The 26,462-nt window shown below is 47.7% G+C and overlaps 2 protein-coding genes across 4 annotated transcripts in view; one reads left to right on the plus strand and one right to left on the minus strand.

Moving 5' to 3' along the window:
- Positions 1 to 895: 895 nt before the first annotated feature.
- Positions 896 to 10,423, minus strand: UBIAD1 (UbiA prenyltransferase domain containing 1). Of its 2 annotated transcripts, XM_072975401.1 has the most exons (3): positions 9,571 to 10,423; positions 3,270 to 3,358; positions 896 to 3,069 (listed from the first exon to the last, which is right to left on the minus strand). In XM_072975401.1, the coding sequence occupies exons 1-3, from the start codon at positions 10,097 to 10,099 to the stop codon at positions 2,998 to 3,000; spliced, it is 690 nt and encodes a 229-aa protein (XP_072831502.1). In that variant the 5' UTR covers positions 10,100 to 10,423; the 3' UTR covers positions 896 to 2,997. The 2 variants fall into 2 exon arrangements, with proteins under 2 accessions (XP_072831502.1, XP_006196710.2); XM_006196648.4 differs by having other exon boundaries at positions 896 to 3,358.
- Positions 10,424 to 14,530: 4,107 nt separating this feature from the next.
- The window catches only part of MTOR (mechanistic target of rapamycin kinase), a 116,198-nt gene continuing 104,266 nt past the window's right edge, over positions 14,531 to 26,462 (plus strand). Inside the window, exons 1-8 of one of the 2 annotated variants that reach the window (XM_006196647.4) lie at positions 14,531 to 14,636; positions 16,550 to 16,725; positions 17,335 to 17,443; positions 18,132 to 18,364; positions 19,675 to 19,875; positions 20,633 to 20,767; positions 24,205 to 24,480; positions 24,567 to 24,675. In XM_006196647.4, coding sequence (XP_006196709.2) covers positions 16,564 to 16,725; positions 17,335 to 17,443; positions 18,132 to 18,364; positions 19,675 to 19,875; positions 20,633 to 20,767; positions 24,205 to 24,480; positions 24,567 to 24,675 — 1,225 coding nt within the window. In that variant the 5' untranslated portion in view covers positions 14,531 to 14,636; positions 16,550 to 16,563. The remainder of the gene's footprint in view (positions 14,637 to 16,549; positions 16,726 to 17,334; positions 17,444 to 18,131; positions 18,365 to 19,674; positions 19,876 to 20,632; positions 20,768 to 24,204; positions 24,481 to 24,566; positions 24,676 to 26,462) is intronic. The other variant, XM_072975402.1, reaches the window with a different exon arrangement.

The raw sequence follows: 26,462 nt of genomic DNA on the forward strand, positions 1-26,462 counted from the left end.
GCTTCTGGCCCCACGGAGGCCCAGGGGTCCTAGGTGGTCCTAGGGAGACGGAAGCAGGCCCAAGAGGTGGCTGCGGCTTAATTTCCAGCCACCCGCACTGGGCAGCAGAATAAATCTGACTCACAGAAATCAAGGCCCGTGATGCTGGACCTCACAGTCATCGATAAAATTGACACCCACATCTACCGCGGTCGCTCCGTGGACCTTCCTTCTGATGTTACTGAGTTGGCTTTCGACGCCCGAGAATGGTGCTTTTTTCATGCTGCATTTTTCCTTTGACACATCAAAGCAGCCTTTTGATTTCCTTTATAAGCTCTTCCTCCGTGGTTTACAAAACCTGTGATTTGGGCTGCCTAATTCCAGTCATTAACGACAAGGGTTCAGTGGGCAGGCTCACACATGCAGCTAAAGGCTTCCTTCCCAGCTGACCCCGACACGCTGGCCAGCCAGCCCTCTCCCACAGCTTGCTCGGTCTCCCAAAACTTACCTAACTAGACTGCTATCCACTCTGCATACCTCTGCTTTGTTCATAAGGATATACCATCAGACGCCTAGCAGAAAAGCAAATGCACTCTGTCTGCTGAATGTTCTCAATCTATCAGCACAGTGACTCCATCAAAAAAAATGAAAGTAGGAAAGGACAAAAGGAAGTAAGCTTAATCTGGCCTTACTGGCTCTTGGCAAAGCCATACTGACTTGAAGGGGTCCCTACTGCCCCTTCCAAGAGCTCATCAAATCTGGTCAAATTCTGCACCAAAGATCAGGAACCCCACCCCCTACTCCCACCGAAAGTCTCTGTGCTGGTCTCCTGAGGTTTATGAATTAGACTTCACACTCAGACAACAGGACAAGAAGTAGGAGGAAAGCAAAGAAAAACTGGAAGCCAGACCACTGATAAAAATATCCTTTTTTTAATTTTTAATTTTCTTTTAATTAACCAGTCTAAAGAAAACCTTCATTGAATCAGGGGATGTATTACAAATTATAGTGACCTGAATATAAAACCTGGCACCAAATTTGGCCTTTTAGAAAGATCTATATATAAAAACACGCATTAAAACCTGCACTGGAACACAGCACAGAGGTTAACCGGCACCCCCAAGGGGAGTGCTTACCAAGGTGGCCTGGCCTGTGGACGCAGGGGGCTCCTGGTCCTACGACCTCAGGGGTGGGCTTTAAGTGACAATGGCCTGCTCTGAAGAGGAGCCCAAGAAGCTTGTCTTTGAAGGCAGGACTCCTGTGAGCACCAAAATGCCACCAGCCTGCCATAAAACCAAAGTGGTGCTGGGGACAAAGGCAGGAGAGGGGCTATCCTCCTTTCCCTAAAGGGCTCTGACCACGATTTGAGGCTTCTGGAACTCTGCAGGCAAACCACCTTTAACTTAGGAGGAACTCTTGCAATTTCCAAATACGTTTTTCTCAAGTAAGCTGCCCAATTCTAACTCAAGGAGCCAAATCATAATTGGCCTGATTTTAAGGATTAAGACCTAGCTCTCATGTCATTTTCTGCAGGCCAAGACCCTGAAATACCTACCAAAATGGCCATCACCAGAGCAGAAAAGCATAATGACAATGCCCTCACCCTATTCAGTCTTGGACTCAATGCAACTAAACGATTCTAGCCCGGAAGTCATACTGCCCAGGCAATGAAATGAAAAGCAGCTTTGATCAACGTTGGAATCCTGTCCCCCAGGTGCAAACTATCTCTGCACAAGGCGACTGAAGCCTTGGGGAGGAAGAGGGTCATTATTGCACATCTGCCTTCAAGGAAGAAGATGCAGTTCCTTCACTGGCAGGCCCGTCATTGTGGCTGAACAGGGTCAGGACCGTCTGACCACTGGCTTGTTCACTCACGGAGGAGCTGGTGTCCCTGGTCTGCTCGTCCTGTGGTTCTGCTGAAAGAGGCAACCGTCCCTGATTCGGTTGCTAAGCAGCTGCCCAAACAGCAGGGCTCCACGGGTGGGAGACACACAGGTGGGAACCTGGGAGAAGCGGAGGGCAGGCAGAGGGGAGCGCGAGGAAAGGCGAAGGGGCAGGCCTTGAAGCAGCCTTGCGGGCTTTAAGCAGCCCGAAAAGACAGCTGGGCCTCTGCAACTTCAGAGCTCTGCGAGTTACTGAAAGGCCTGGGAGTCTTCTTGTTATTCCAGTGGGTTCAACAAAGGCAAGACAGCTGCCTGACCAGTTTCTGTCCAAAAGCGGAGCGGATTTTCTCAGCTGCCTCCAGGGTGGGTTTTTCCCTCCTACCCAGGCCCCGGCCTGGCTGTCTTGCTGCGGGGTGACCTGGCGCTTTCCCTCAACTGTGGCAGTAAGTGAAGTGAAGGACAAAAGTGTCTGAATCACAATTTAGGCAAAAAGCCGGGAGCCAAGCCGGGCTATTAATGAGGGGCTTTCTCTCTCTAGCAGTGGTATTTCAGGCCCGCAGTGCTCAGTGTCGGACACCTACTCCTTGTCGCTGGGGACCATTACCACATCCTGCCAAACCAAGACAAGAGGGGACACTTCGCTCCATTACTATGGCTCTTTTAGGACAGAAGCCCAAGCCCAGTGGCTCCTTCACAGCCTTAGGGCACCTGCGTCCACTTAAAAATGACCTGACAACACCCTCTAGTGGAAATTATAAATAAAACAAGGGTTATGCATCCAACTTACCTTCATCTGATAGCAAAGTAGTTTCAAGAGTCCCCATAAAACAGAATAAAACAACAAAAACAAAACATTCTCAGAACATGATAATTAAAAAAAAAAAAAAGATAAGAGTTCACAAGCCGTCCGTAGGCCCCTCACTCCCAAATCACTTCCCTCCTCAGATACTCTGCCTTCAACACATTCTAAGAAAGGGGGACATGTTGTCAGGGGAGCTACCGGTCCCCCTAGAGTTTGGGCAGACTGCCTGCTGGTGCCAGAATGATGCCAAAGACGTAGAAGAGTCCCAGCAGAAGGTTGAGTTTGGCAGTCCTCTGGGGCAGTTTGTTGAAAGTCTGGCTTCGGAACTGTCTCTCAAGGGAGAAGGCCATGGGAATGGTGAGCAGGGGGAGCGCCAGGCTGATGCTGCAGTGCGTGGCCAGGATGCTGAAGATCAGGTAGGGCAGGAAGAGCAGCGTGTTGTAGAGCATGTAGGAGAAAGTGGGGCCGATGAGGATGGCGAGCGTGACGATGCCAGCCTCCCGGTCGGACTCTATATCCCTGGTGTTGTTGGAATGGAGAATGGCCTCGGTGCTAAGGGCAAGAGGGATGGCGTAGACCAGTGGGAAGACCGCCAGGGACCCCACCTGGACGGCGTAGGCGAACATCACAGCCAGCGGGCCGAAAGTGATGAGGATGACGAGGTCTCCCAGGGCCACGTACTTGAATCCAATTCCTACGGCCAGAAAACCCAGAGAGTCTGTGTGAGATCAAGGCCTGGGAACTGAGGGACTGTCCTTCAGTCAAAAGGCAGGGCCCCCTGGGCTGGGAAGGGTGCATTCTGAGGCTGTGAGGCTGGGCAGCGATTGAGTTCCCTCCCCTTCCAGAACAAAATCTGATTTCTTCTCCAATGACCCAGAGGGACAGAAAACACTAATTGTTCAGCACCCAGTCCAGTCTCCAGTCTCGGCATCATCCCCGAGTTTTCCTTCCTGCTGTCCCCCAACAAAGAGCAGGGGGTTCCCAGTCATGCACAGTTCAATGGGGGAGCCGGGAAGGGTCTCACAGATCTTACGATTCAGAGCTTGGGTTTCTCCCACCCTTCACTGACCCCCCTGCAGGACACCGCTTCTTTTGGTGACACAGTTAGAACAGTCCCCTGCAGAAGACCCAGCCCAGCCTTTTCACTTCTCTGTCCCCTTCCTCCACAACCTCTGGAAGCACCTCCTGGTTTTGAAAAACCCCAGCTAATCTCAGTGAATTTCAGGGATTCCAAACTCCACATAGAGAAACTAACCCACATAATGAGTAAAACAGTCAAGACAGGGACAGCTTAACACTGCTTCCCCTCTCTGGTTCCCGCGAAGTTAAAACACTAAATTGTCCCTCATTTTCCCTCCTGTGCTGCTAATCTACTTCAAATCTTGTCTAATCCACGTCTTTCAAACCTGCCCAGTTTCTCTATCCCCAATGCCACGCTCCATCCCGCCTCCCTCCACCCCCAAACCCAGGTCATGGTCATCTCAGGCCTGGAATACTGCAACACCCTCCCAATTGGTCTCTTCCATTCTCATAACCAGCCCCCTCTCCCCCTCCCTAATCTAATCTCCACACTGCAGCCAGAGTGATCCTCTAAAAATACTAAGATGGCCATGCCCCTCCTCCAACATACACCTGAAAACCCATATCAACAAGCTGTCTTCAGGATAAAAGCCACAGATCTTTCCTCTGGCCGGGCCCTGCCTCCCTCCTGCCCCACTTTGAGCTTTCCTCCCCTCGCCACACATACTTCCTTCAGTGCCTCAGGACTTTCAGAAACCCCTCACCCAGCCCCTTGCCTGGCTAACCCCTACTCATCCTTTAAGTCTTTAAACACCATTTCTCAGGGCAGCCATCATCAGCCCTAGGCCACATTCGGTCTCCTTGCAGTATGCTTCACAGCACTCTGACTTCCACTTTTTCGAGCTCCATCACACTTCCAATTACTTAATCTCCGTCTTTCCTACTTATCTGTAAGTTTCATGAGGAAAGAGCCTTATGCCTGGCTTGTTCATAGCTGGCTCCCCAATGCTTGGCACCAAGGCTGAACTGAACACAGAGCTACAGTAACAAGCACCTGGAATTTGGGACCGAGGTCAGGAAAAATGTCTCACTTGGACGGAAACAGCAAAGCAGCAATGGGAAAGGTCAGAGGCATCCTCTCAAAGAGGTGGTCCACCCACTTACTGCTAGAGAAGCTTGGGAAACCTCTGATCTAATCAAGCTACTAAGGCATAGCCTCAAGATCAAAAAATTCTAAAACAACCAAACTGTAAGGTCATCAATTGCACTTGAACGGCCTAAAATGATAAGGGACAATGGTCCGTAGAGGATCTAAAGGCATGGCAGTCAAAGAACAAGATTCAGCCCAAGTTCACCTCCACACAAGTGGCTGAGATTCTTTGGTGCTAAATGACCACCCTTGGTTCTTTGGAATGAGGTGACCCCAAGAAAGGATATAACAAGCATGGTCCCTGACACCAACTAACACATGGCAAACTAATTCTGTACTCCCCAAGCAGTGTTTTGATAAATAATTTGGTTATCTAAGGACATGCCCTCTAGGGGAAAGGTCTCTGAAGCAGCACGTAGCTAGGCTCCAGTTTCAAATTAGGAAATTGATGTTTCTTGCAATATCTCACACATTTAGGTGCCTGCCACCCCCAAGGAAGATGCCAGGTAGGAATGCTCCCAGCACAGATCTAGCAGGTTTTCCCACCAGTGCCTGCTCTTCTGCTTATTTTGTCAGCTGTCCAAGTAGGCTTCAGGGCTCTGGCTATGGAAGAAAACACAACAGCTCTATAGCCTTGACCTCTGCCTAGAGTACCCAAGAACACCTCCATAGACTGGCCAAAAACTCTGTGAGCAAAGTTGAACAGAAACTTGTACCTGCAAGGATAAGTCCCCGCCCCTCCTTCAACAGACCCAGCACAAAAATCAACCACAACCCTACTCTAGGGGTGAGAAAGCTCTGGCAACCTTCTTGAGGTTATCTGAGGCCAGAAAATGACACAGACCTTGAGGAGAAAGCCCTGTTTCTGAGTGTCCAACACATGGCCCAAGGCTCATATGCTCCACCTGATTCAGAGACGTGTCTCACCTGGGAGCTTCTTTTTAGGCACACCCCCTCTCCCAACACCATCTTCCAAAGAAGCCAGCACAGTGAAACACTGGGCCAGTTCTCCACACAGGAGCCAGGATAAATTCATTAAAACATAAGTCAAAATGTTGGCAAGGATAGGAAGCAACTGGAACTCTCAGGCCTTGCTGGTGGGAACGCAAAAACAGCAAAACCACTTTAGAAAACGCTTTGGCAGCTTCTCATAAAGTTAAACATCAATTATCCTGTAACCCAGTAATTCGACACCTAGGCACTTACCCAAGAAAAATGAAAACAAATACGCACAAAAATACTTGAACATGAATGTTCAGTCATAATAAGCAAAACATGGAAACAATCCAAAAGTCGCTGAACAGGAGAATGGAGACACAAATTGTGGTACGTCCATACAATGGCAACTGCTCAGCAATACAAAGGCAGTCCCAATACACACCACAACGCAATGAATCTCAAAAACCATTTACAGGATCTAGGCCAGGCAAAACGAACCTATGGGAAAGAAATCAGAGTAGTCGTTGCCTCTAGACAGGGGTGGGACAGTGGGGGTGAAGGAGAAGTAGCACAAGGAAGCTTCTGTTCTGTACTAGAAGGGTATGGTTAGACAGCCATATGCACTTGCCAAAATTCATCAGACTATATAGCACTTAAGATCCACGCACTTCACCGTATGTCAATTAAATATCAATAAAAGTCAATGTTTAAAAAAATCATAAATTAGTACATCATTACTCTGCTCAACACATTTCAATGTCTCCCCATTTGTTCATTCAATAAATACTAAGTACTGACTCTATGCCACACGCTATTCTGGTCACCAAGGGTAAGGAGAGAACAAAGAAACCAAATTCTCCACCACCAGGGGGTTTACAGTCCAAGGGGAAGATAATTAAGTACTTTACATGGTTAGAATATGTGCTATGAAGAAAATTCAGAGATGGACAATAGGAAAGATACTACAGAGGAAACATGGGGCAGGCGGTGGGGTGGGAGGGGTTATTCGATTTTTTTTTTCAGCTGCTGCAGAAAGCTTTATTGTTTTGTCATTTTAAACAGGGTAGAAAGCAAGGCCTTACTAAGCAGCTGACATTTGAGCAAATGGGTGGAGATTAGAAAGCAAATCATACACACAGATGGGGGAAGAGCATCCTCAACAGCCAGGAGGGTTGCTGGCTGGAGCACGGTGAGGAGGAGGGCAGGCCAGAGAGTTGGGGGAGGGGTGTGCAGATAATGCCAGGCCCTGGGGGTCATTATAAAGACTCTGGCCTTTACTCTGAATGAGATGGGAGCCACTGGAGACTTTGAAGCAGAGGACTGACGTAGCTACAGGATCACTCTGGCTGTGGATTTGGGAACACCCTGAAAGGGACAAGGGTGGATGCACAGGGGTCCTTAAAGAACCAGCTGCAATAATCGAGGGAGATGACAGTGGTAGCGGTGGGAGGTGATGAGGAGTGGTCAGGTCCCAGATGCATTTTAGTAGAGTCAACAGGACTTGCTGACGGTCTGGATGTGAGATGTGAGAAAGCAGAGTCACGGAGGATGCCCGTGATTTTCAGGCTGAAGAACCAGAAGCATGAAGTCACCATGGAGTGAGATGCAGAAAGCAGAGGGTAGAGCAGATTTCTTTGTGGAGGAGAACAGGAATTTGGTCCAGACATGTTAAGCTTGAGAAGCCTGTGAGACCTCTAAGAGAGGGCTGAGTAAAAGGTTGGATATGAGTTTGGAGTGTAGTGGTCCAGAGGTAGAAATCTGAGAGCCACCAGCTTAACCGACGGCAACAGAAGCCATGAAACTAGCTAAAATCCCCAAGGGAGTAGATGGAGCTAGAAGAGGTCCAAGGATGAGGCTTGGAAGCTGGGAGTGAGGAGGAATCAGCAGAGACTGAGGCCCTGTAAGACCAGCATGGTCCAGCCCCTGCCTCCCTCGACAGCTGCATCTCATCCTCCCTCTTGATCACATTGGCCTTTCGGCAGATCCTAAAAGATGCCAAGCCCCCTCCCCACATCCCTCACTGTTCCATCAGCCCTGGAGGATGCAGCACCCAAATAAGACTCCAATTCTGCCCCACAGCTGGCTCCTCATCCTTCAAGTTTTAGTTTAAGTGTCACCTCCACCATCACCTTACACATTCTATTTCAGCACCCTGTCAATTTCCTCCATTGAACTTTTTACAACTGGCAGCCAGGACACTGTCGTCTCTTGGTTTTTTCCTTTCTCCTCTAGATGCTCCATCACAGTTCCCTTCACCTTCCTTCTCCTCTCCCCACCTCGTATGGTCGGAGTGGCCCAGGGCTCGGTCCCCATCCCACTCACGTCTCTCAACACTCCCTCGTCGGGGATCTCATTTAGGTGTACAACCTTATCTATGTGTCATGACTCCCTAGTATCTCTGCCTCCAGCTCAGACCTCTTCTCTAAACTCAGGACTCATATCGAACTACCAATTTGACATCTCCACTTGGAGATCCACTACATTAAGATGTCCAAAGTCAATTTCCCAATTTTTCCTCCACAAACCTATCTTCACCCTTCTCTCACTTGACATCAACTCCCATTATCCCAGCTGCTCAGGCCAAAACCATAGAGTTATGTGTCATTCTTCTGTTTCTCTCCTGCCTCACATTCCATCTACCAGCAAATCCTGTCTACCTGCAAAATATATCTGGAATCTGACTACTTCAAAGTTTCCCTCCCCACTACTCTCACTCTGATCCAAGCCATCAGACATCTCTCGCCTGGTTTGCTCAACAGCTGCCTCCAGAGTGTTCCTGCTGCTACCCTTGCCCTCTTTATCCATTCTCAGTACCAAAGCCAAAGTGATTCTTTTAAAACACTAAGGCCTAAATAATCTTTGTGCCACCCTGCCCTCCCCAAACGTACTTCTCTTACTTTACCTCCTATTACTCTCTCCCTCATTCATACCCTGGACTCTGTGCTGTTTCTCAAACTTTTCATGGACACTCCTGCCTTAAGGCCTTTGGCAATCGCCATTCCATGATGCTCTTTCTCCAGACAGCTGCTTAGCCAATCTCACCCGTCACCTCCTACACTCTTTGATCAAACGTTAACCTTTTTGATGAGACCTATGCTGATCAAACTACTTAATGTACTCAGCTCTGTCCTCCTCCTTGCTCTATTTACTTTCTGTTCATACATTGTAATCAGAGTACAAACTTCTCCTGGCTTACCAGGAGATCTCCCGGTTTCCAAAACTCCCACATCTCAGGAACACCCTCAGTGTTGAGCAAACCAGGATGCTGATCACCGTAACTATAATTTACTATTTTTATTTTCTGTCTCTCCTCACAATATATAAAATAACTTTCACAAGGGCAGGGACTTGACTGCTGTGCCGACGTAGAACAGAGCCTGGCTCGTAAAAAGTGCCCAGTCAGTGGGGCTTAACCACCTGCCCATCACTACCTTAAATTAGCCAACTGCAAGGAGTCTCCTAGCAGACTGGCTGAAAGTACTTAGGTGTACAATTTCAGCTTTTCAAATTTAATTCCACTAAAATTTGAAACTGTGGTATTATAAGGTATGACCAACAAGTGGAAACAAGACACAAAAAATTTCCATACATATGAGTTATCCCTAACATCCATAAGGCAAGCCGGGATGTTTTGCAAAAAATCCACATGACCCACACATTACAGATTTCACATAGAGTGGCCTAATTCAGAAAATAATCTTTGACACCTCTCTACTAGCCCTAGAACTCCTATGCAAACCGCAATTTCCAGTACATGCAACTAAGACCTGCAGCACAGGGAACAGGCAAACTCTTACCTCCTGTGTAGAGAAAGGAGCCAGACAGACCTCCGAAGTAGATGAGAGCTAAGTGCTCCAGTTTCAGAGTGGACAGGTAGTAGAGGCAAGCAGCACAGACACAGCCCAAGGTGTAGAGGAAGACTCCAAACCGGACAACATCCTGGGGCTCCAAGATTCGGTCCACCAGGGTCCTGTCATCGCTCTTTTTGTGGTCAATGCCCTTGGAAAAGTCGTAGTAAGTGTTGACCAAATTGCCAGCCCCATGCACGGCGAGGACAGCTACGGCACAACCCACCAACAGCCTGGGATCCAGCACGCCCTGGGATCTGTAGGCCAGGGCACTGCCCAGCGCCACCGGGGTGAGTGAGGCACTGAAGCTCCAGGGCCGAAGGGCCAGAACGTAGGAGGCGCACTTCTGCCTCCAGGAGCGCTGGGGGGATCTGTGCTGCTCCGGACAGCCGTTCCCCAGCAGGTCCCTGTCCCCGACCTTGGCCGTCTCTCCTGCGTGGATGTTAATCTTCTCCCCCGGGACCTGCGAGGCCGCCATGAAGGCTGCACGTGGGTGAAGTCAGTGTTAACAGTGAGCCACCCACTGAACAGCGTCGGCGCCGGGACGAGGTGGGACGGGGCGGGGCGGCGGACCTGACCTTCGGTTCCACCCGGGGTCAGGGATGGGGAGGCGGCGGAGCTCGAGGACTGCAGCGAGAGGACCTGCCGCCCCACGGGGTCCCGCGGCACCGCCCCGACCTTCTGTCGCCTGGGCGAGGCCAGTCTCCAGACCTCAGCCCTACCCTAGAGCCGCAGGACGAGCCGCGGCCGCCTTCCAGAGGCTGCCGGGGCCGCCATCTTGTGCGCCCTCCTCTGGAGGCCCGCCGGGAAACAGGGGCCGACGGCGCGCGCCGGAGCTGGGGCGGGGGCGGGGCCGGGGAGGGGCGGGGCAGAGGGCTAGGGGGCGGGGCCTACGCAGGCGCGGGGTTAACCAGAGGGCCAGTCCTTGGCTTGCCGGGGATCTGCGTCCTGCGGTTGCTCCCAGACTCACTGAAAACACCCTCACTTAGCATCTTAAGAAAAAAAAAAAAAAAAAAAGAACCGTCACGAATGCGTGTCGCTTTACGACTTACCAAGAGTTTTCACTCACCGAAATAGGACTCATTCATTTTTTTATGCAACAAGCATTTATTGAGCGCCTACTGTGTGCAACAAGATTCAGTGAACACTTGCTATTGCACCCAGCATTAAACAAAATGGACAAAAATCAGGGAGTTCACTGAGGGTAATAAGAAAGGTATAATTACACTCCTTCCTTTTTAAATGGGAAAACTGAAACTCTGAAATGGGAAATGATGTCTGAGAAATTATTAGCTTTAATAATAATCACAACAGCAACAACTCCCGCTTTTTGTTGTACAATTACTATACGCTATATACTGTCCTGGCTTTTTATCCATCTGGTAGTTTATTTACTTATTCATACACAGAACTGCCCTCCTTCTCACCCACCAGGTGGCCAGCTTTGTGTCTCCATTGCCCACCTACTGGGAGCGCATGGTCCATATTTGAGCTCATTCAGGCTGGAGAGAGCCAACTGTTACATTTTTAGGAATTTTGTGAGCGGTCACTAAACAAAGCCATTATTAAAAATTAAAGTATACAAATTTACAATTAGATCAATTATATTATAAACCAAAGTACCAAATATTCAAAACTCATTACTTCCTAATTATTTCACTACATTTTACCGTTTATGCGCTTCAGGTAGTTTGTGCCTATTTTATCTGCATTGTGGAAATACTACAAATGATGTGCTACTGCTCGTTTCTTTCTCTTCGTTGTTCATTCAGCGACATCCTTTGGTGGTTTGAAATCTGCCATGATGAGAGTATTCATACCACACAAATCAGCAAATGCTTGGAATTAAGAATGTGATGGAGGAAAGTTAACAGTGCAGTTTAAATTTAAAAGTGTGTCAACTCTGTGGCTGTGACGTTGTGAGTAGCAGCAGAAATTTGAGGACATATTCTTCCACTGTTAGAAAATTATCCAGTTCAGCAAAGAAGCCACTCATGTCATTGACAAACTAGTGAAGTTCCAACATATCTCTTGATTGTTTCGCTTTCTACCTAGTCATTAACATAAAGGAAAATACCAACCAACATTCATGTTGGAACTACACTCATTGGTCAATACAACCATAGGAAGGCTACATGATATCAAAGAAGACATACTGTTAGAATCAATTCGCTATATGGAATTTACAATAAAGAGTATTGTGTGTTTTATTGTTATTTGTAAGTTTTATGCGACACATCCTTTATGTCAGCAAAAGTTACAATACACATATAACACATGTGTACACAGGGCTGACTACTTAATTTTGTTGCCCTGTGCAAAATAAAAATGTGGGACTCCTTGTTCAAAAATTATTAAGAATTTCCAGACAGAGCATTCCAACCTCGAACAGATCACACAATATTAAGCCAGCTCTGTATATGCATACATGCCCCCCTCCCTTCCCAGCTGGTTGTTAGACATTTGCAGCTTCACCGCCCAGCACATACTTGCAATGCTGGCCAAACCTGAATATCCTATGCTGCTAAATCAGACAAGAGGAAGTAGATACATTAAAATCCTGGCTCCATCACTTATCACTCTGTGACCCAATCCTCCCAGAAATCAGATTACTCATGTACAAAGTGAGAACAATATGACCTAACTCATAGAAATGTTCAGGAATAACAGTAACGGTATTTACTGACTCTTCGTATGTGTCATACAGTGTTTTGGGTACTTTGCATGTATTAGCACTTAACCCCTACAACACCACCTACCGAAGTAGGTACATTATAATCCTTCTAATTTTATAAATAAGGAAATAGGTACCTAGAGATTGAGTGCTTGCTCATATAGTTGTAAATGTTGGAGATAAGTTTCAGATTCAGTTAGTTTGACTCCAAGATACTTGTAACTACTGCTCTGTGATGTCCACCAAGATGCCTGATACTGTGTACATGCTCAATTAATACCAGTTATTATTTTAACATAATGGATAAGAAAGTGCTTTGTAAACTGAAAAGAGACCTACAAATGTACTGATTACTGTCGCTATAAAATCATCTTTGATTGTTAATTAGAAAACAGGACCATATCACGTTTTAGGGAGACAAAAACCTCATATATTGCTGATGGAAGTGGAAATCGGTACCTCCCTTACAGAGATAAATTTGACAATATCCATCAAATTACACATGCATTTACTCTCTGACCTTGTAATTCCATTTCTGGGACTTATTTTGTATAACTGCCATATACATATACATATACATATACATATATGCAGCATCATTACTAATAGCAAGAATTTGAAAATAACACAGTGTCCATCAAAAAAGGACTGGAAATATAAATTATAATATGTCCAAGTAATAGAATACTATTCAGCCATAGCAATAACAAAAGAACAAGGAAGCTTTCCATACACTAAGATAGAAAGATCTCCAAGATATCCTAAAATTTTTGAAAGTGCAGAACTCTAAATATAGTGAAACAAAGTGGGAAATAAATAAGAATATATATCTGTTTTGTATTTACACAGAAAGAAACTCTAGGGATACAGGAGAGCTAAGAAGTAGTGAAAGGGCAGGGGTGAGCAAGACTTTTCATGATAAATACAGTTTTTATTTATTTTGATATTTGAATAGTGGATATATTACACATTCAAAAATGTTTAATGATTAAATGAAGAGATACTGAACAAAAATGAAAAATGTGAAATTTAGAGGAACAATTATTTCACAGAAGAATCAATGCAATGAAAAGATTCTAAACATAAAGTAGTAATCATAACTTTATTTTCTTTTAAATCTGCCAAAGCATTTTGTTGGCCACAGAATGTTAACAAACCTCTTTTTTTTTTTTTTTGGCAATTTAGGACTTTCGGAAACTTACACTTTTTCAACATTTTTAAAAATTACACAAGTAATTGATGGTAATATATAAAGAAAAAACTATGCCTTCCCCAGACCCCTTTTATCTTGGTGGTTGTGTATCTTCCCCGTGTGAACATAGACATATAAGAAACATACAAATTTTTTAAAAGTTATATTATACTTATATTGTTGTATAACTTGAACTTTTTAACCAAACTGTAAACCCTTTTCTTTCTTAGCAAATATTCATCTACATTATTATTAACGGCGACATTCGTTTTTCTTAATATTAATGCATATTTTATTTAATCGGATTCCTATTGTGAGATGTTTAGGCAATGTTTATTATAATAAACAGTGCTTTTTAAAAACTGAGATGTCAAATTCCATTTTTGCTATTGATTTTAGAAAGGATGCCTTTAAAATGATGCTGCTTTGAAATTACTTATTTACAAGTAGCTCACTTAATTACAACTTAGCCATGGTTTCTCGCGTATGATCCTGTGAGCTAGACAATTTTGGAAAGTGGGGAACTCTAACTAAAAGCGCTTTCAAATGCATATTAAATGTAACAAAAACGAAATCATGGGTGCACAAACAGCGCTGTTCGAAATTTTCACGTCTTTTGCTCCAGTTATTACAGCGCGCCAGCGTCGTTCACACGCTGGTCTTGAAGGTTAAGCCGGGCGGGGTCGCGAACCTCCGCCTATTGCCTTGTGGTCCCATCCCGCGGTACCCAGACAGCGGACTTGGAACGGCCACTGCCCAGATGCAGAGGGGAATTATAGTAGTGATGCACCGGATGTGTGCGTGGAAGTGACTGAAGTCAACTCACAACCGATTGGTTCTCCCGAGAGGCCCTAAGCCTCCTTTCGCCTGCCACTGGCCACCGGGTTTGTCTATTTGAATAGTCCCCGCCCCCTGGAGAAGCCGGGTCCCAAAGTCTCACTTCTCCTTAATTATTATTGGTCTGTGTTCCAGTCCATCTTCTTCTTACGCCTGTCGATTGGTCCTTAGGGCTGGGAGCCCGCCCTCCCTCCCGCCCTCCCTCCCGCCCGGCTTAGAGGACAGTGGGGAAGGCGGGTGGTGGGGCCGGGGGCCTGAAGCGGTGGTACCGGCGCTGGCGGCGGCAGCTGAGTCCTTGGCCGAAGCCGCGCGGTGAGTCTGGGGCCTGGCGGACCCCTCCGAGGCGGCGGAACGTCCAGACCCACGGGCAACTTGGTCCGTGGGGGGACCCCGGGAAGTTGTCCGTCTGGGACGTGGGGTCCGCTCAGTTCTGGCCCCACAGACTTGGGCCCCGCCTGCGCTCTTGACCCTCACCCCGCGAGGCAACGCCCACCTTCTCCCGGACACCCAGGAAACCCTCGGACCCTTTAGCCTGCCGTGCGCAGAGACTGGCGCTAGGAAGGCCGGCCCATCACTATATTGCTGCTGCGCCTTTGGGTCTCTTTGCCCATCAGTCACCTCTTCTGAGCCACCTACAAATCTACCACAGAGAGGGCTAACGTCAGTATCAGCCCCTTACACTCCACCCTGGAGACCTCTCAAGGACCCATTCCCCGGAGCTGAGCTCGGCTCCATCCCTGAGTTTCATCCTCTCGGCTTCCCCTGTCCCCATCCCTAGTTTCAGCCACCCAAGTTGAACTTCTGTAAACCTTTGCCAAGACCCTTAAGATATTTAACTTATAGTAGTTTAGTTGAATTCTGCCTGGGGCAGAAGGCCTGTGGGCCTTCCTAGTAAAGATATGCTGGTTCCTTCCTGAGACTGGAAATTCCTTGCCAGCCTCTCGGCCTCCTCACAGACAAGCCCACACTCATGTAGTAGTAATTTCCTCATCAGGAATCCTTGGGCTTCCTCTCCCCTGAAAGGTGACATTTCCTTCTGGCGCTGGAGTATTTAAAAGTTTTTCAGAACCAATTCTTCGCAGTTTTTTCCTCTGCATTTCACAGATTCTTTAAAAAACATAAAGAATTTTGAAAATTTGATTTTCTAGTATAATCTGGACATACCTGGGATGGGTATCTATGTTACTGCATAGCATTCTGGGCTGAGCTGTTTTATGGCCACTTTATTGTGTCTGCCTGATTGTTTGCATCCCCCCTCCCCCCAGACTGTAAACTTGTTGAGGGGAGGGATAGTACATAATTTGAGGAATGAATGAATGGTCTCAGGAACTAATCATTCTCTTTTAGCTCATATTCCAAGCACTGTCCAATACAATAACCATCAGCCACGTGTGGCTTAGAGCACCTGAAATTTGACTAGTCCAAATTGAGATTGCTGTTAAGTGTAAAACGCATACTAGATTTTGGACTCAGTGCCAAAAGAAAAATAATGGAAAAATATATCAATAATTTTTTTATATTAGTGAGATGTTGAAATGACATTTGGTATATATTGGGTTAAATACAATTTTTAATTTTGCTTCTTTCTTTTTACTTTTTTCAACATGGCTACTAGGAAATTTAAAGTGACATTTGTGACTTGTACTTCTATTGGGCAGTGCTGCCATAGAAATTTCCCTCTTCAAATTGAACTCCTTGAGGAAAGGGGCAGTCTTAGGCGTGCTTTATTCTGCCTCCTCACCTCTAGGACCTGGCACTGTGCTGTGTATATTGTAGTAATAATGATAATAATAGCTAATAGCTATTAAGAACTCACTGTGTGCCTGGCACTGTTTTAAGCACTTTTTAACATGTGTTAACTCAGTTAATCCTCACATTTAAACCCTGTGAGTCAAGTTCTGTTACCCTCCTGTTACAGTTGAGGAAACCAGGACATTTTAAGTATCTTCCTCAAGGTGTATAATTTTGGACTGGATTCAAACCCAGGTAGTCTGGCTGTGCACAGCCCATAATGTGACCCTCTCTGCAATGCTGCCTGTTTTAAACCTCAGTCACTGTTGAATGAATCGAGCCTCTGAATGTTTTTCGGTGAGGTCTCCCTGCCTTTTTAGGATCCCCAGCCTGACGTGGATAGGGTGAGGATCTGTGTTGAGGAGCTGGGGCCCTGCATGAATTGATTGCCATAGGTTGTTATCCAGAATGTTAAACGAAGCTTCTCTCCTAAGAACCTCAGGGCAAGATGCTTGGAACCGGACCTGCCGCTGCCACCACAGCTACCACCACGTCCAGCAACGTGAGCGTTCTGCAGCAGTTCGCCAGCGGCCTGAAGAGCCGGAATGAGGAGACCAGGGCCAAAGCAGCCAAGGAGCTCCAGCACTATGTCACCATGGAGCTGCGCGAGGTTAGGGCCATTCATCACGGAGTATTTGGGCTGCATGTATTCTTTCTGGTTTAGATTCTTCTGACAGCTAAGTGAGGGTTCAGAGAATGCAAAGTTTCTAGGTTAGAAAGGCACCCAATTTCTCATGTCTGTAGAATGTGCAGGTTCCTTTGCCGCAGTTACACATTTCTGTGGCATTTCCTGTGTTGTGATATTTTAGGTATCAGTGCAGAGTTGGCTGTTTCTTTCTATTTTTTTCTTTTTCATACCACATTCCAGACCTTCAGTTCTTTCTGCGTGATAAGAGTAGTTGAGATGGGTTTGAAGAGCTGGTTGCTTGGGGCTTTCTAAATAGAGACCACACTTAAGGGCAGAGACAGCGTCTTGTTTGTTCTTATACCCCTGGTGCTAGTTCGAATCTAGGAGGGAACGTGGCCTTGTTAAATCAACAGATGAATTGCTGTTCCATTTAAAACTACAGAAATGGGCAGTTGCCATGTCGTCTTTGGTTTGAATGGTACCTGCTGGCTCCCTCTCAGGTCCTAGTCTTTGGAAGCTACCCCACCACCTTCAGGGAGATATTGGTTTGAATTCAGTTAGAAATTGTTCTAAATACATCTTATTTTGCAGATGAGTCAAGAGGAGTCTACTCGCTTCTATGATCAACTGAACCATCACATTTTTGAACTAGTTTCCAGCTCAGATGCCAATGAGAGGAAAGGTGGCATCTTGGCCATAGGTAAGGACAGAGTCTCTGGTGCAGTAACAGCCGGGAATCATGGACTGGTCACCTTTGTGTCCATTTCACCCCATGTTTGCTTCTTACTGAATACTTAGTTCATATTTGTTTAATGAATTTTATGAAGCCTTGTGGCTTTCAGGGTGCTTATTCAACTGTTAATTCTAGCAGCAGTCTTGGGACTTACATGTGGAGCCTCAGAACTGTTAAGTGACTTTTCTAGGGTCAGACGTCATGCCAGAGCTGAGACTGGAAGCCAGCTTTCTTTCCACTACCAATGTTTTGTGTAAGCTCTGGTTTCTTTGTAGAGCAAAATTTGGCATAGCAGGGCTCACGAATAGGAAAGTTAAGTTGGGGTACAGTGAATAAAAGACAGGTAATTTTCAACTCCCAGGGACTGGCCATCCATCCTGTGAATTATTATTCAGTCCCAGTCTGTTTTTCTTTTCTTCTTGGGAAAACAAATTATATATACTAAAATGAGATCGTTCTGCTTTATGTAAGTAGTTTGTGGCACAAATATCAAATCTGTTGGTGAAAAGGAAAATTATTTGCATCCTTGCTGTCTGGAAAATGCAGTCTGTGCTTGCAGTAAAAGGCAGGGCTCCCTCCCTCACTTTCCTTTGAAGGCAGCGTACTTTCCTGGGCAGCACATGCCCTCCTCACCTCTTGCCTTCCTCTTTCCCAGCCAGCCTCATAGGCGTGGAAGGCGGAAACGCCACCCGAATCGGAAGATTTGCTAACTATCTTCGGAACCTCCTCCCCTCCAATGACCCAGTTGTCATGGAAATGGCGTCCAAAGCCATCGGCCGCCTCGCCATGGCGGGGGACAATTTTACCGCTGAGTATGTGGAGTTTGAGGTGAAACGAGCACTGGAATGGCTGGGTGCTGACCGCAACGAGGGCCGGAGACACGCAGCTGTGAGTGCCTGTGAGGAGGAGACAGCCAGCCTGGGGAGCGGTGGCACCATGCTGGGGCCCTTCACATGATGTGCCCGGGGCCCAGAAAGACACAGAATGAGAGGGGATGCTCCAGGCAAAGGCACTGTGCTCCTTGGTGGCCTTAGGTTCTGTGCTGAATCCCTTTCTGTCTTCACTCTGCGCTCCGTACCTGAAAAAGAAACTTAACTTCCTCTTTTGTTGCTTGAGTGGCAGCCCTCTGTGGAGTGCTTATCCTGACCTCCAATTTTCCAGAATCACAAATGTCTCCCAAGAGGTATTGGTGGTACAGTGCTGAGCATAGCTGCCTTCCAAAAATGCCTCCCAAGTAGAAGACACCCCCTAGGCATAGGCAAGAGAAGAAGCTATGAGCTTGCAGAGCCCCAGACACCTGTGCTGTCTGCATGTGTGGTCTCTTTGTCAGGGTCCCTCCATGTGCCGTGGGAATATGGAAGCTCTGGGCTGAAGGGCAGGGGAAGTAGATACTCACTGCCCCTGGTGGGAGAGTTGGTCTGCCTTCTCCCAAGCCTTTCCTATTTATTTTTAGTCATTTGTGGATTGGTTGGTGCACAGTCCAGACTTCCTCTTTCCCTTTGGCCGTTCTGCATTTGAGAAACTCCTCGTCTGGATACACATCTTCACTGTCCTCCGAGGCTCATCCCTGAAAAAGGATGGTTCAGTGGGCTAGGCTGTGAGATGCAGGAGACTCTGTCCTTAGGAGAGAGAACCTAGGAATGAATGTGGTGGGAATCAGAAGCTTCAGTCGAATGCTTCCCAGTCAGTTCCCTCTTTAGGGGGCAGCACCGTGAGGAGGGAGCCTGCTTGGCTGAGGGGCCCACACTTGGACCCCAGTGCTGCTCCCTAACTCTAACCTAGGGCAACCTCTGACCTTCAGTTTCTCCATGGCTACATGCAAATAATAGTGAGATTAAATATTAAACAGGATTATTCATTCATTCAGTGTTTATTGAATACTTGCTGTATTCCAGGCACGTCCTAGGTGGCCAGGAGTGCAGCGTACAAAGCATTAAGCACGTCTGCCCTTTCAGAGCTCGTGTTCTGACAGTACCAGCCTTCCGTGTTTCCAAACACCCAGGGATAATGAACACTGAGATGCTTGGTCAATTTGACCACCCCACCCCCCAGCCACCCAGGTTCCCAGAATTTTTGAGCTGGGAGGCGGGCAAGTGTGCTCTCTCCTGACGTGTCTGGGCTCCAGGAGGAGAGGAGGCTGTACTCCTGGAGAACAAAACCGATGCAGGTGGAAGTCCTCCGTGTGTCTTTCCTCCCAGGTCCTGGTTCTCCGTGAGCTGGCCATCAGCGTCCCCACCTTCTTCTTCCAGCAAGTGCAGCCCTTCTTTGACAATATTTTTGTGGCTGTGTGGGACCCCAAACAGGCCATCCGCGAGGGAGCTGTTGCTGCCCTTCGTGCCTGTCTGATCCTCACCACCCAGCGTGAGCCGAAGGAGATGCAGAAGCCACAGTGGTACCGGGTGAGGTGGTGGTTCCCTTCCAGCCCCCAGTGAAGCACTTTTGCGTAGGGTATCACCTGCCCTAAAGGGCAGCACGGGCCCCTTGCCACAGAGCAAGTGTCAGGTCTGTTTTGGTCTCAAATGACTTTATAAGCTCAGCATGAATCAGTAGTTATTTTACTGTGCTTCATGGAGGCACAGACCCATCGATAGCCACGCCATGATTTTATGTACCGCTAAGAGTGAAAGTACGATGTCAGTTAAACTGTGGCTCACTACCTTCTTATCAGCAACTACAAGACCCCTCTTTGCAGAGATGTTCAAGTGCAGGAAAATGGGTGTCTCTGCAGCAGCGAAATGCAGTGGATACTGAGTGAGAAAGTGCCGCTCTCTCTCCTCCAGTAGCATGAGTCCTGTGCCAACCGCTGCTGCCGACAGAGCTTACTTAGGAGCCTGGCCCTGCGAAGAGAGCCCTGAGCATGGGATTGGGGACCTGGGTTCCAGTCTTGAGTGCTCTGTGACTTTGGACAGGTCAATTAGTTTCTTTGAGCCTCTATTTTTTGTCTAGTTAACAGAGGTGGTAATGGTGTCTGCTTCATGCTATTGTCATGATGGTTGAAGCTAAATCAAACTAGAGAGCTTGATGAGTTAGTACTGTTGAGACTGGCACAAGGCACTAAACAGGCATGGAAACGCATCAGAGCCCCCGTATAGATGGGTGGGTCTGCTTTCTAACTCTGGACACTGGGTAATTAAGGCACTCTCTACCTCTATGTAGCACACGTTTGAAGAAGCAGAGAAAGGGTTTGATGAGACCTTGGCCAAGGAGAAGGGCATGAACCGGGATGATCGGATCCATGGAGCCCTGCTGATCCTCAACGAGCTGGTCCGAATCAGCAGCATGGAGGGAGAGGTGAGAGGCCATGTCCGGGGAGGCCAAGCTTCTCACGTGCCATTCTGCGAGCAAGACAAGGCCAGATCCCTGTCCTGCCAGAGCTGACGTTTTGTAGGGGAAACAGGCAGTAAACAAGTAAATAGGATCATTCCAAAAAAGTAAATAAGATCATTTCAGATGGCAGCAAGTTCTATGAATGGGGTCAAGGGTAGCAGAGGAGGGGGTGGCTCACTCCCTGAGGTGGTGCCACGTGCCGTGAAGGAGCCAGCCTTGCAGCGGGCAGGGAGATTGTGTTCTAGGTGGAGACTTCTCGGTGGCAGAAAGAAGGGCAGTGTGGCTGGTGCACCATGAGCAAGGGCAGGTGGGGGGGGTGGCGCACTTGGTCTTGGTTCTTGGTCGGCACTGGCTCCTATTCCCATCACAGGGGCGAACATCAGAGATGTGTGCACAGGGGCTGCTGTGATGGCACCGTTTTTAACAGTCATTGGCTGCCTGTGGGGAAGAATTTGTGGAGAGGCAGGAAGGAGAACAGGGGGACAAGTTAGGAGGTGTGTTAGCTTGAAAAGCAGACATGGGTATAAAAGTGCAAGGATTGTATTAGGGAAATAGCCCGCGAGAGAAAATGGGGAGGGAGCTGGGAGAGGCTGGGAGAACCGTCAGACTTCAGTATGTGTCTGACCCTGAGTGAACAAGAGAGGGAAGAAGAGCTGGGTGGCTGCATTCTAGTCTACCACAGAGCCATCACGGGGTCCTCAGGCCAGAGCTGGCCCTCAGAAAGGTCTCGCCTTAGCATTCGTACCATGTTCTGTCATCAGCTAGAAGCAGCCCATGGAAAGTGTGACCTTGGCCCAAACACGGCCATGTCTCAGAGTGGCAGCTGGGGCCCTTGGTAAGTTACACTCCCTGCAGTTGGAGGTCCCGTTCTCACAGCTGCCACAGGAGGACTAATCATCTGGGTGAGCAACGGTAGCGGCTTCCACTAGCCTTCATAGTGCAGACGCTGGGAAGTTGATTTCAGTGTCAGTCCACTGATGCTGGATTCAGCGTATATTTGGGAAGTCAAGCTCCGTCTGTGAGTCTTCCTGTGGGGAGCTAGTTGGTGTGGAAGCTCACCCCAGGGCTTCCTGCTTTAATAGAACCAGTGATCATTTGGTAATGGCTGTGCCCTAGATGTGGGGGGCAGCATGTGCTGCAGTTTGTGGAGAAGCACAGGAATCCGGCTTTGGACCCCCACTCCTCTCTGTACTGTGTGACTTGGGTAAGTTACGTTGCCTGCTCATTTTCCTCAATTTTAATGGGGATCTTATTTACCTTATTGGGCTAGTGTGAGGTTTCCAAATACATGTGAAGTACTCAGCACAACACCTGATACCTATTGGACATTCCATAAATCATCCTCAGAGATTTTTTTCACCCAAATATAACGTGGTGCTTTCCACTGTACCCCAGACAGCTCTGGGATCTTCGTTTTCTCTCAGTAAAACAGGACAGTATCGCCTAATGCGTAGGTTTAAATGAAATAGCACTTGTAACAGTGCTTTGTAAGTTATAAAGAACTATCCAAATGTAAGGTATTATAATTTCATAATTTTTCCATTCATTCAACAAATACTAATTGAGCACCTACTGTGGGCCAGCTATACCGTGTCCTAAGAGCTAGAATAATGCAGCAGGAAATGAAACATTACATTCTAGCAAGGGGAGACAGACAATACACAAGTAAGTAAAAATATATAGTACAGCATATGGTGATAAATGCTCTGGAGAAAAGCAGGGCAGGGAAAGGGGGTAGGGGACGCTAGCATGGATCAAGGATTGCATTTTAAAATATGACATTTAAGCACAGTCGTGAAGGAGGTGAGAAAAAAGCCATTCATATATCTGAGATGAGTGTTCCAGACAGCTGCTTCCGTAGCCCCAAGGCCCCGCGGCAGGAGCCTGCTGCTTTTTGAGGGTAGCAGGATTGCCGTCGTGACTGAGCTGAGAGGAGAGAGGAGTTGGGAGATGGGGTCAGAGGAGGACCTGGGCCAGGGTGGGGGCTCTTCACGTGGGGTCTCAGAAGCCCCTGCACAGACTGTGCATGTGAAGTGGGAAGCTATTAGTGGGTTTCGAGCAGCAGAATGATATTTAACTCATGTTTCAAAAGGATCTCTGCCACATTGAAAATGGATTACTGGAGAGGCCAGGGCTGAAGCCAGGAGTATGGTTAGGAGGAAACAGTGACGGTCTCAGCAGAGCGCTTCTGGGTCTTGGACCGTATTGGGAGCTGCGGAGGCGCAAGGAGTGGCTGAGTTCTGAGTTTGATATTTGGAGGTTGATGGGAGAGAAAGGAAGGTCAGAGTTTTGGGCCTAAGCGACAGGGAGGATAGAGTCACCGTCTACTGAGATGGGAGGAACGGGTTTGGGGTAGAATGTCAGGGATTTGCTTTGAACATGTTAAGTTTAAGATGCCAGTTGGATGTCTAAGTGGAGATACTGAGCGAGAGACATCGATTTGTGAGTCATTGGCATAGAGATGTTATTTCAAGTCGCGAGACTGGCTGAGAACCCGGGGGAACTAATACAGTTGGAGGAGAGATGGAGGCTGACAACCTGAGATCGGGAGGTGAGGACCCAAGGGAGACCAGGAAGGAGCGGCTGGGGGCTGGGGGCTGCGGTGCCAGGAAAGCTCAGAGTCCAAGGAGCCAAGTGAAGACGAGTTTCAAGGAGGAGGAAATACTGAGTTGGATCAGGTGCTGCAGATAAGTCAGGTGAGGCGGGGACTGAGAATCGGCCGTTAGATTTAGCAGCTTAGGGGTATGGGTGATCTTGACAAGAGTCGTGGACAAGGCTTTCTGAAAAATGAAAACATCTGTGTCGAGAAAAGTTTGGAAGTTTGGAAATAAACTGTTTTATATCTTTCTCAACTTGGACTGTTGGAGGATGAGTTATCAACTAGCCCTTTGAATAGGTAATAGGTGTGAGTTCTCAGCCAGTCAACTTATTCCACGCCTCTTACAGAATTCCTAGGATTCTGAGAAAACCACTTGCCTAAGTTGTTTCTCCCTGGGTTTCTGGTGAGAGGAGGGAGAGCAGAATGTCCTTAACAGGATGCTGGCCTGGGGCTGCCTGTCACCCCTGCAGGAGGCTCCATGGCTCTCATCTCAGGTCTGTTGTCACAGCCATCTGCAAGTCAGCTTGCCCAAACCAAGGCTGGGGTCAGAGTCCTTGGGAGCCAGCCCCCTGCTGCTGCTTCATTGTTCAGTAGGTGGTGCTCTTCTGCCTAAATTAGAACAGAATCAGGCCCCCTGCAAGGTTCTGGGGAAATCCGAATCCTAAAGATGAAGAGTGACCACCGTCCACTTGGGGAAGAGTTCATCTCAGGGATGGGCATGCGTTGCCCCAGAGACTCCACGGTGCCTAGGCAGATGCTGCTTGTAAGTAAAGGTGATTTTTTTTTCCCCCAACGTATGTAGCGCCTGAGAGAAGAAATGGAGGAAATCACACAGCAGCAGTTGGTACATGACAAGTACTGCAAAGATCTCATGGGCTTTGGAACGAAACCTCGTCACATCACCCCCTTCACCAGTTTCCAGGCCGTGCAGCCCCAGCAGTCAAACGCCTTGGTGGGGCTGCTGGGGTACAGCTCTCACCAAGGCCTCATGGGATTTGGGGCTTCCCCCAGCCCAGCGAAGTCCACCCTGGTGGAGAGTCGCTGTTGCCGAGACTTGATGGAGGAGAAATTTGATCAGGTAGGTGGCAAGAGAGGCCCACTCCCTCTGCTCCCGGACGCCACATCTCCCTTTCCTTCACCAACCCTGTCTCCTTCCTGTCTCAGGTGTGCCAGTGGGTGCTGAAATGCAGGAATAGCAAGAACTCACTGATCCAAATGACGATCCTTAATTTGTTGCCCCGCTTGGCTGCCTTCAGACCTTCTGCCTTCACAGGTGAGGATGCCAATGGACGTGTCATGTCGTCACCTGTTTAAGGATAATTAAACAGAGAAGTGATTCCAAAAAGTTGTGTCTGCTTCTCATTTGAAGCAGTGCCCGCTGAGGGGCTAGTCTCTGGTCTCTGCCTCGTGTCCAGTTTCACCGCTGTCTAGTTCAGGTTTTCGTCCAGTGTCTGAAGCAGAGAATCCAGATGTGTAGGCAGAGAGGTGGTTCTAGAGCCAAGCAAGTTCTCATGTATGGAAGCAGCAAGTTCATGAATGAACTTAAAGGAGACCAAAGGAAGAGCAGTTTCGGTTTAGATACTGTGCAGCCACCACTGGGGGGCAGGGAGGATCCGGTGACTGTCCTGCGTCTGCCCCTGAGGTGGGCCCCAGGCTGCGTCCCCCTCACAGAGAGGAAGGATTGGATGTTTCAGGGGCTGGTTTCATGGGTGGTAGAAGGCAGGTTCCCACATTCCTGCCCTGTTGTCCCCCGGCAGTGTGAAATCCTGGCTGCTGCGGCTGGCCCATCTCAGACACTGGCTTCTCCCCGAGGCCTTCCTGGGTGGGTTACCCTAGCTGGAAATGTGCTTTTCCTCTTCCCATCATAACCCCCAGCTGGGGAAAGGCTTTGACATCAGACCTGGAGTGAATCTTGCCTCTGCTTAATTGTGAGGTTTCAGGGTAGATTACTTAACCTTCCCGGTCCTCACTTCCTGACTGATAAAATTAGAATAACCATCCCTGCCTCACAGGTTGTACTGCTTCAATGCCTAAGCACACCTCTGAGCACAAGCTCTGAGAAAATAAAAACCATTATTGCATTATTGCTGCCTCCCTTAGATACTCCAAATCCGTTTTAGAAATAAGGAAAAGGTAAAAGTTATAATAAAACACCAGTTGCTTGTTCCTACTTAATGTCCTTGTCTCACCTCCATCCTTGCCGAGTGTGGAGACCCTGTCCCCAACATCTCTTTCCTCTTCACTGTTCTGCACGTTGTCCATGCTTCATAAGCACTCAGGACGCTGTGAGAGCCAGGACCCAGGGAAAGGCCAGCCCGACCCTCAGCAGGTGCCGTGCCCTAGTGCAGACTTACTTCACACCACCCAGCCCAGATGAAACAGCCGGAGAAATAGAGCCGGCGAGGTGTTAAATGTGCCGGGTGTGAGAATAGAACGTGTTGAATGAGGACGAGACAATTAGCCACATAAAATCACTGAACCAGAGAGAAATAATACAATGAAAATCACCCATATTTTTTCAGTTTTCCATTCTTCTCACCTGGTACCCAGCAGCTTTTCTCTTTTTTAATGACCAGACATGCCCCTGTTCAGTAGAGCTTTAAATGATCTTGGTTTGAAAGTCTGTGGTTCTTTTGAAAGTAATAACTAGGCCAAATTTGATCAAAGTCTGGCATATTGTGGGAGCAGTTACCCCAGTAAGTTCAAAAGACTGCCTAGCAGCAGGCTACAAAGGCTCGGAGGCCCCTAGGTTTGTTCTTTTGATGTGGGTTTTTGTTTTATTAAATAACACACTAAAATATGTCATTGAAATTCAGCCTGGGCAGCCTCCATACATACAGCCTCAGTGGGAAAGTGCCACTTTTTTTAAAGCTTGCAGTTTGAAAGTCACTACTTGAACTTCCTGATGATGCCAACTCTGGGAATACTGAAATACTCCCCCAGGGACTGGGCTGCAATCTCTAGCAACGTCAGACTCCTGATCTCTTAGGGTATTAAATCTGGAAAAGGAAATTACCCTTTTGGTTTAAATTCATTTCCTGCTAAAATGCCATCCTGCAC

The sequence above is a fragment of the Vicugna pacos genome, chromosome 13 (assembly GCF_048564905.1).
Source record: "Vicugna pacos chromosome 13, VicPac4, whole genome shotgun sequence".
NCBI classification, from domain to species: Eukaryota; Metazoa; Chordata; class Mammalia; order Artiodactyla; family Camelidae; genus Vicugna; species Vicugna pacos.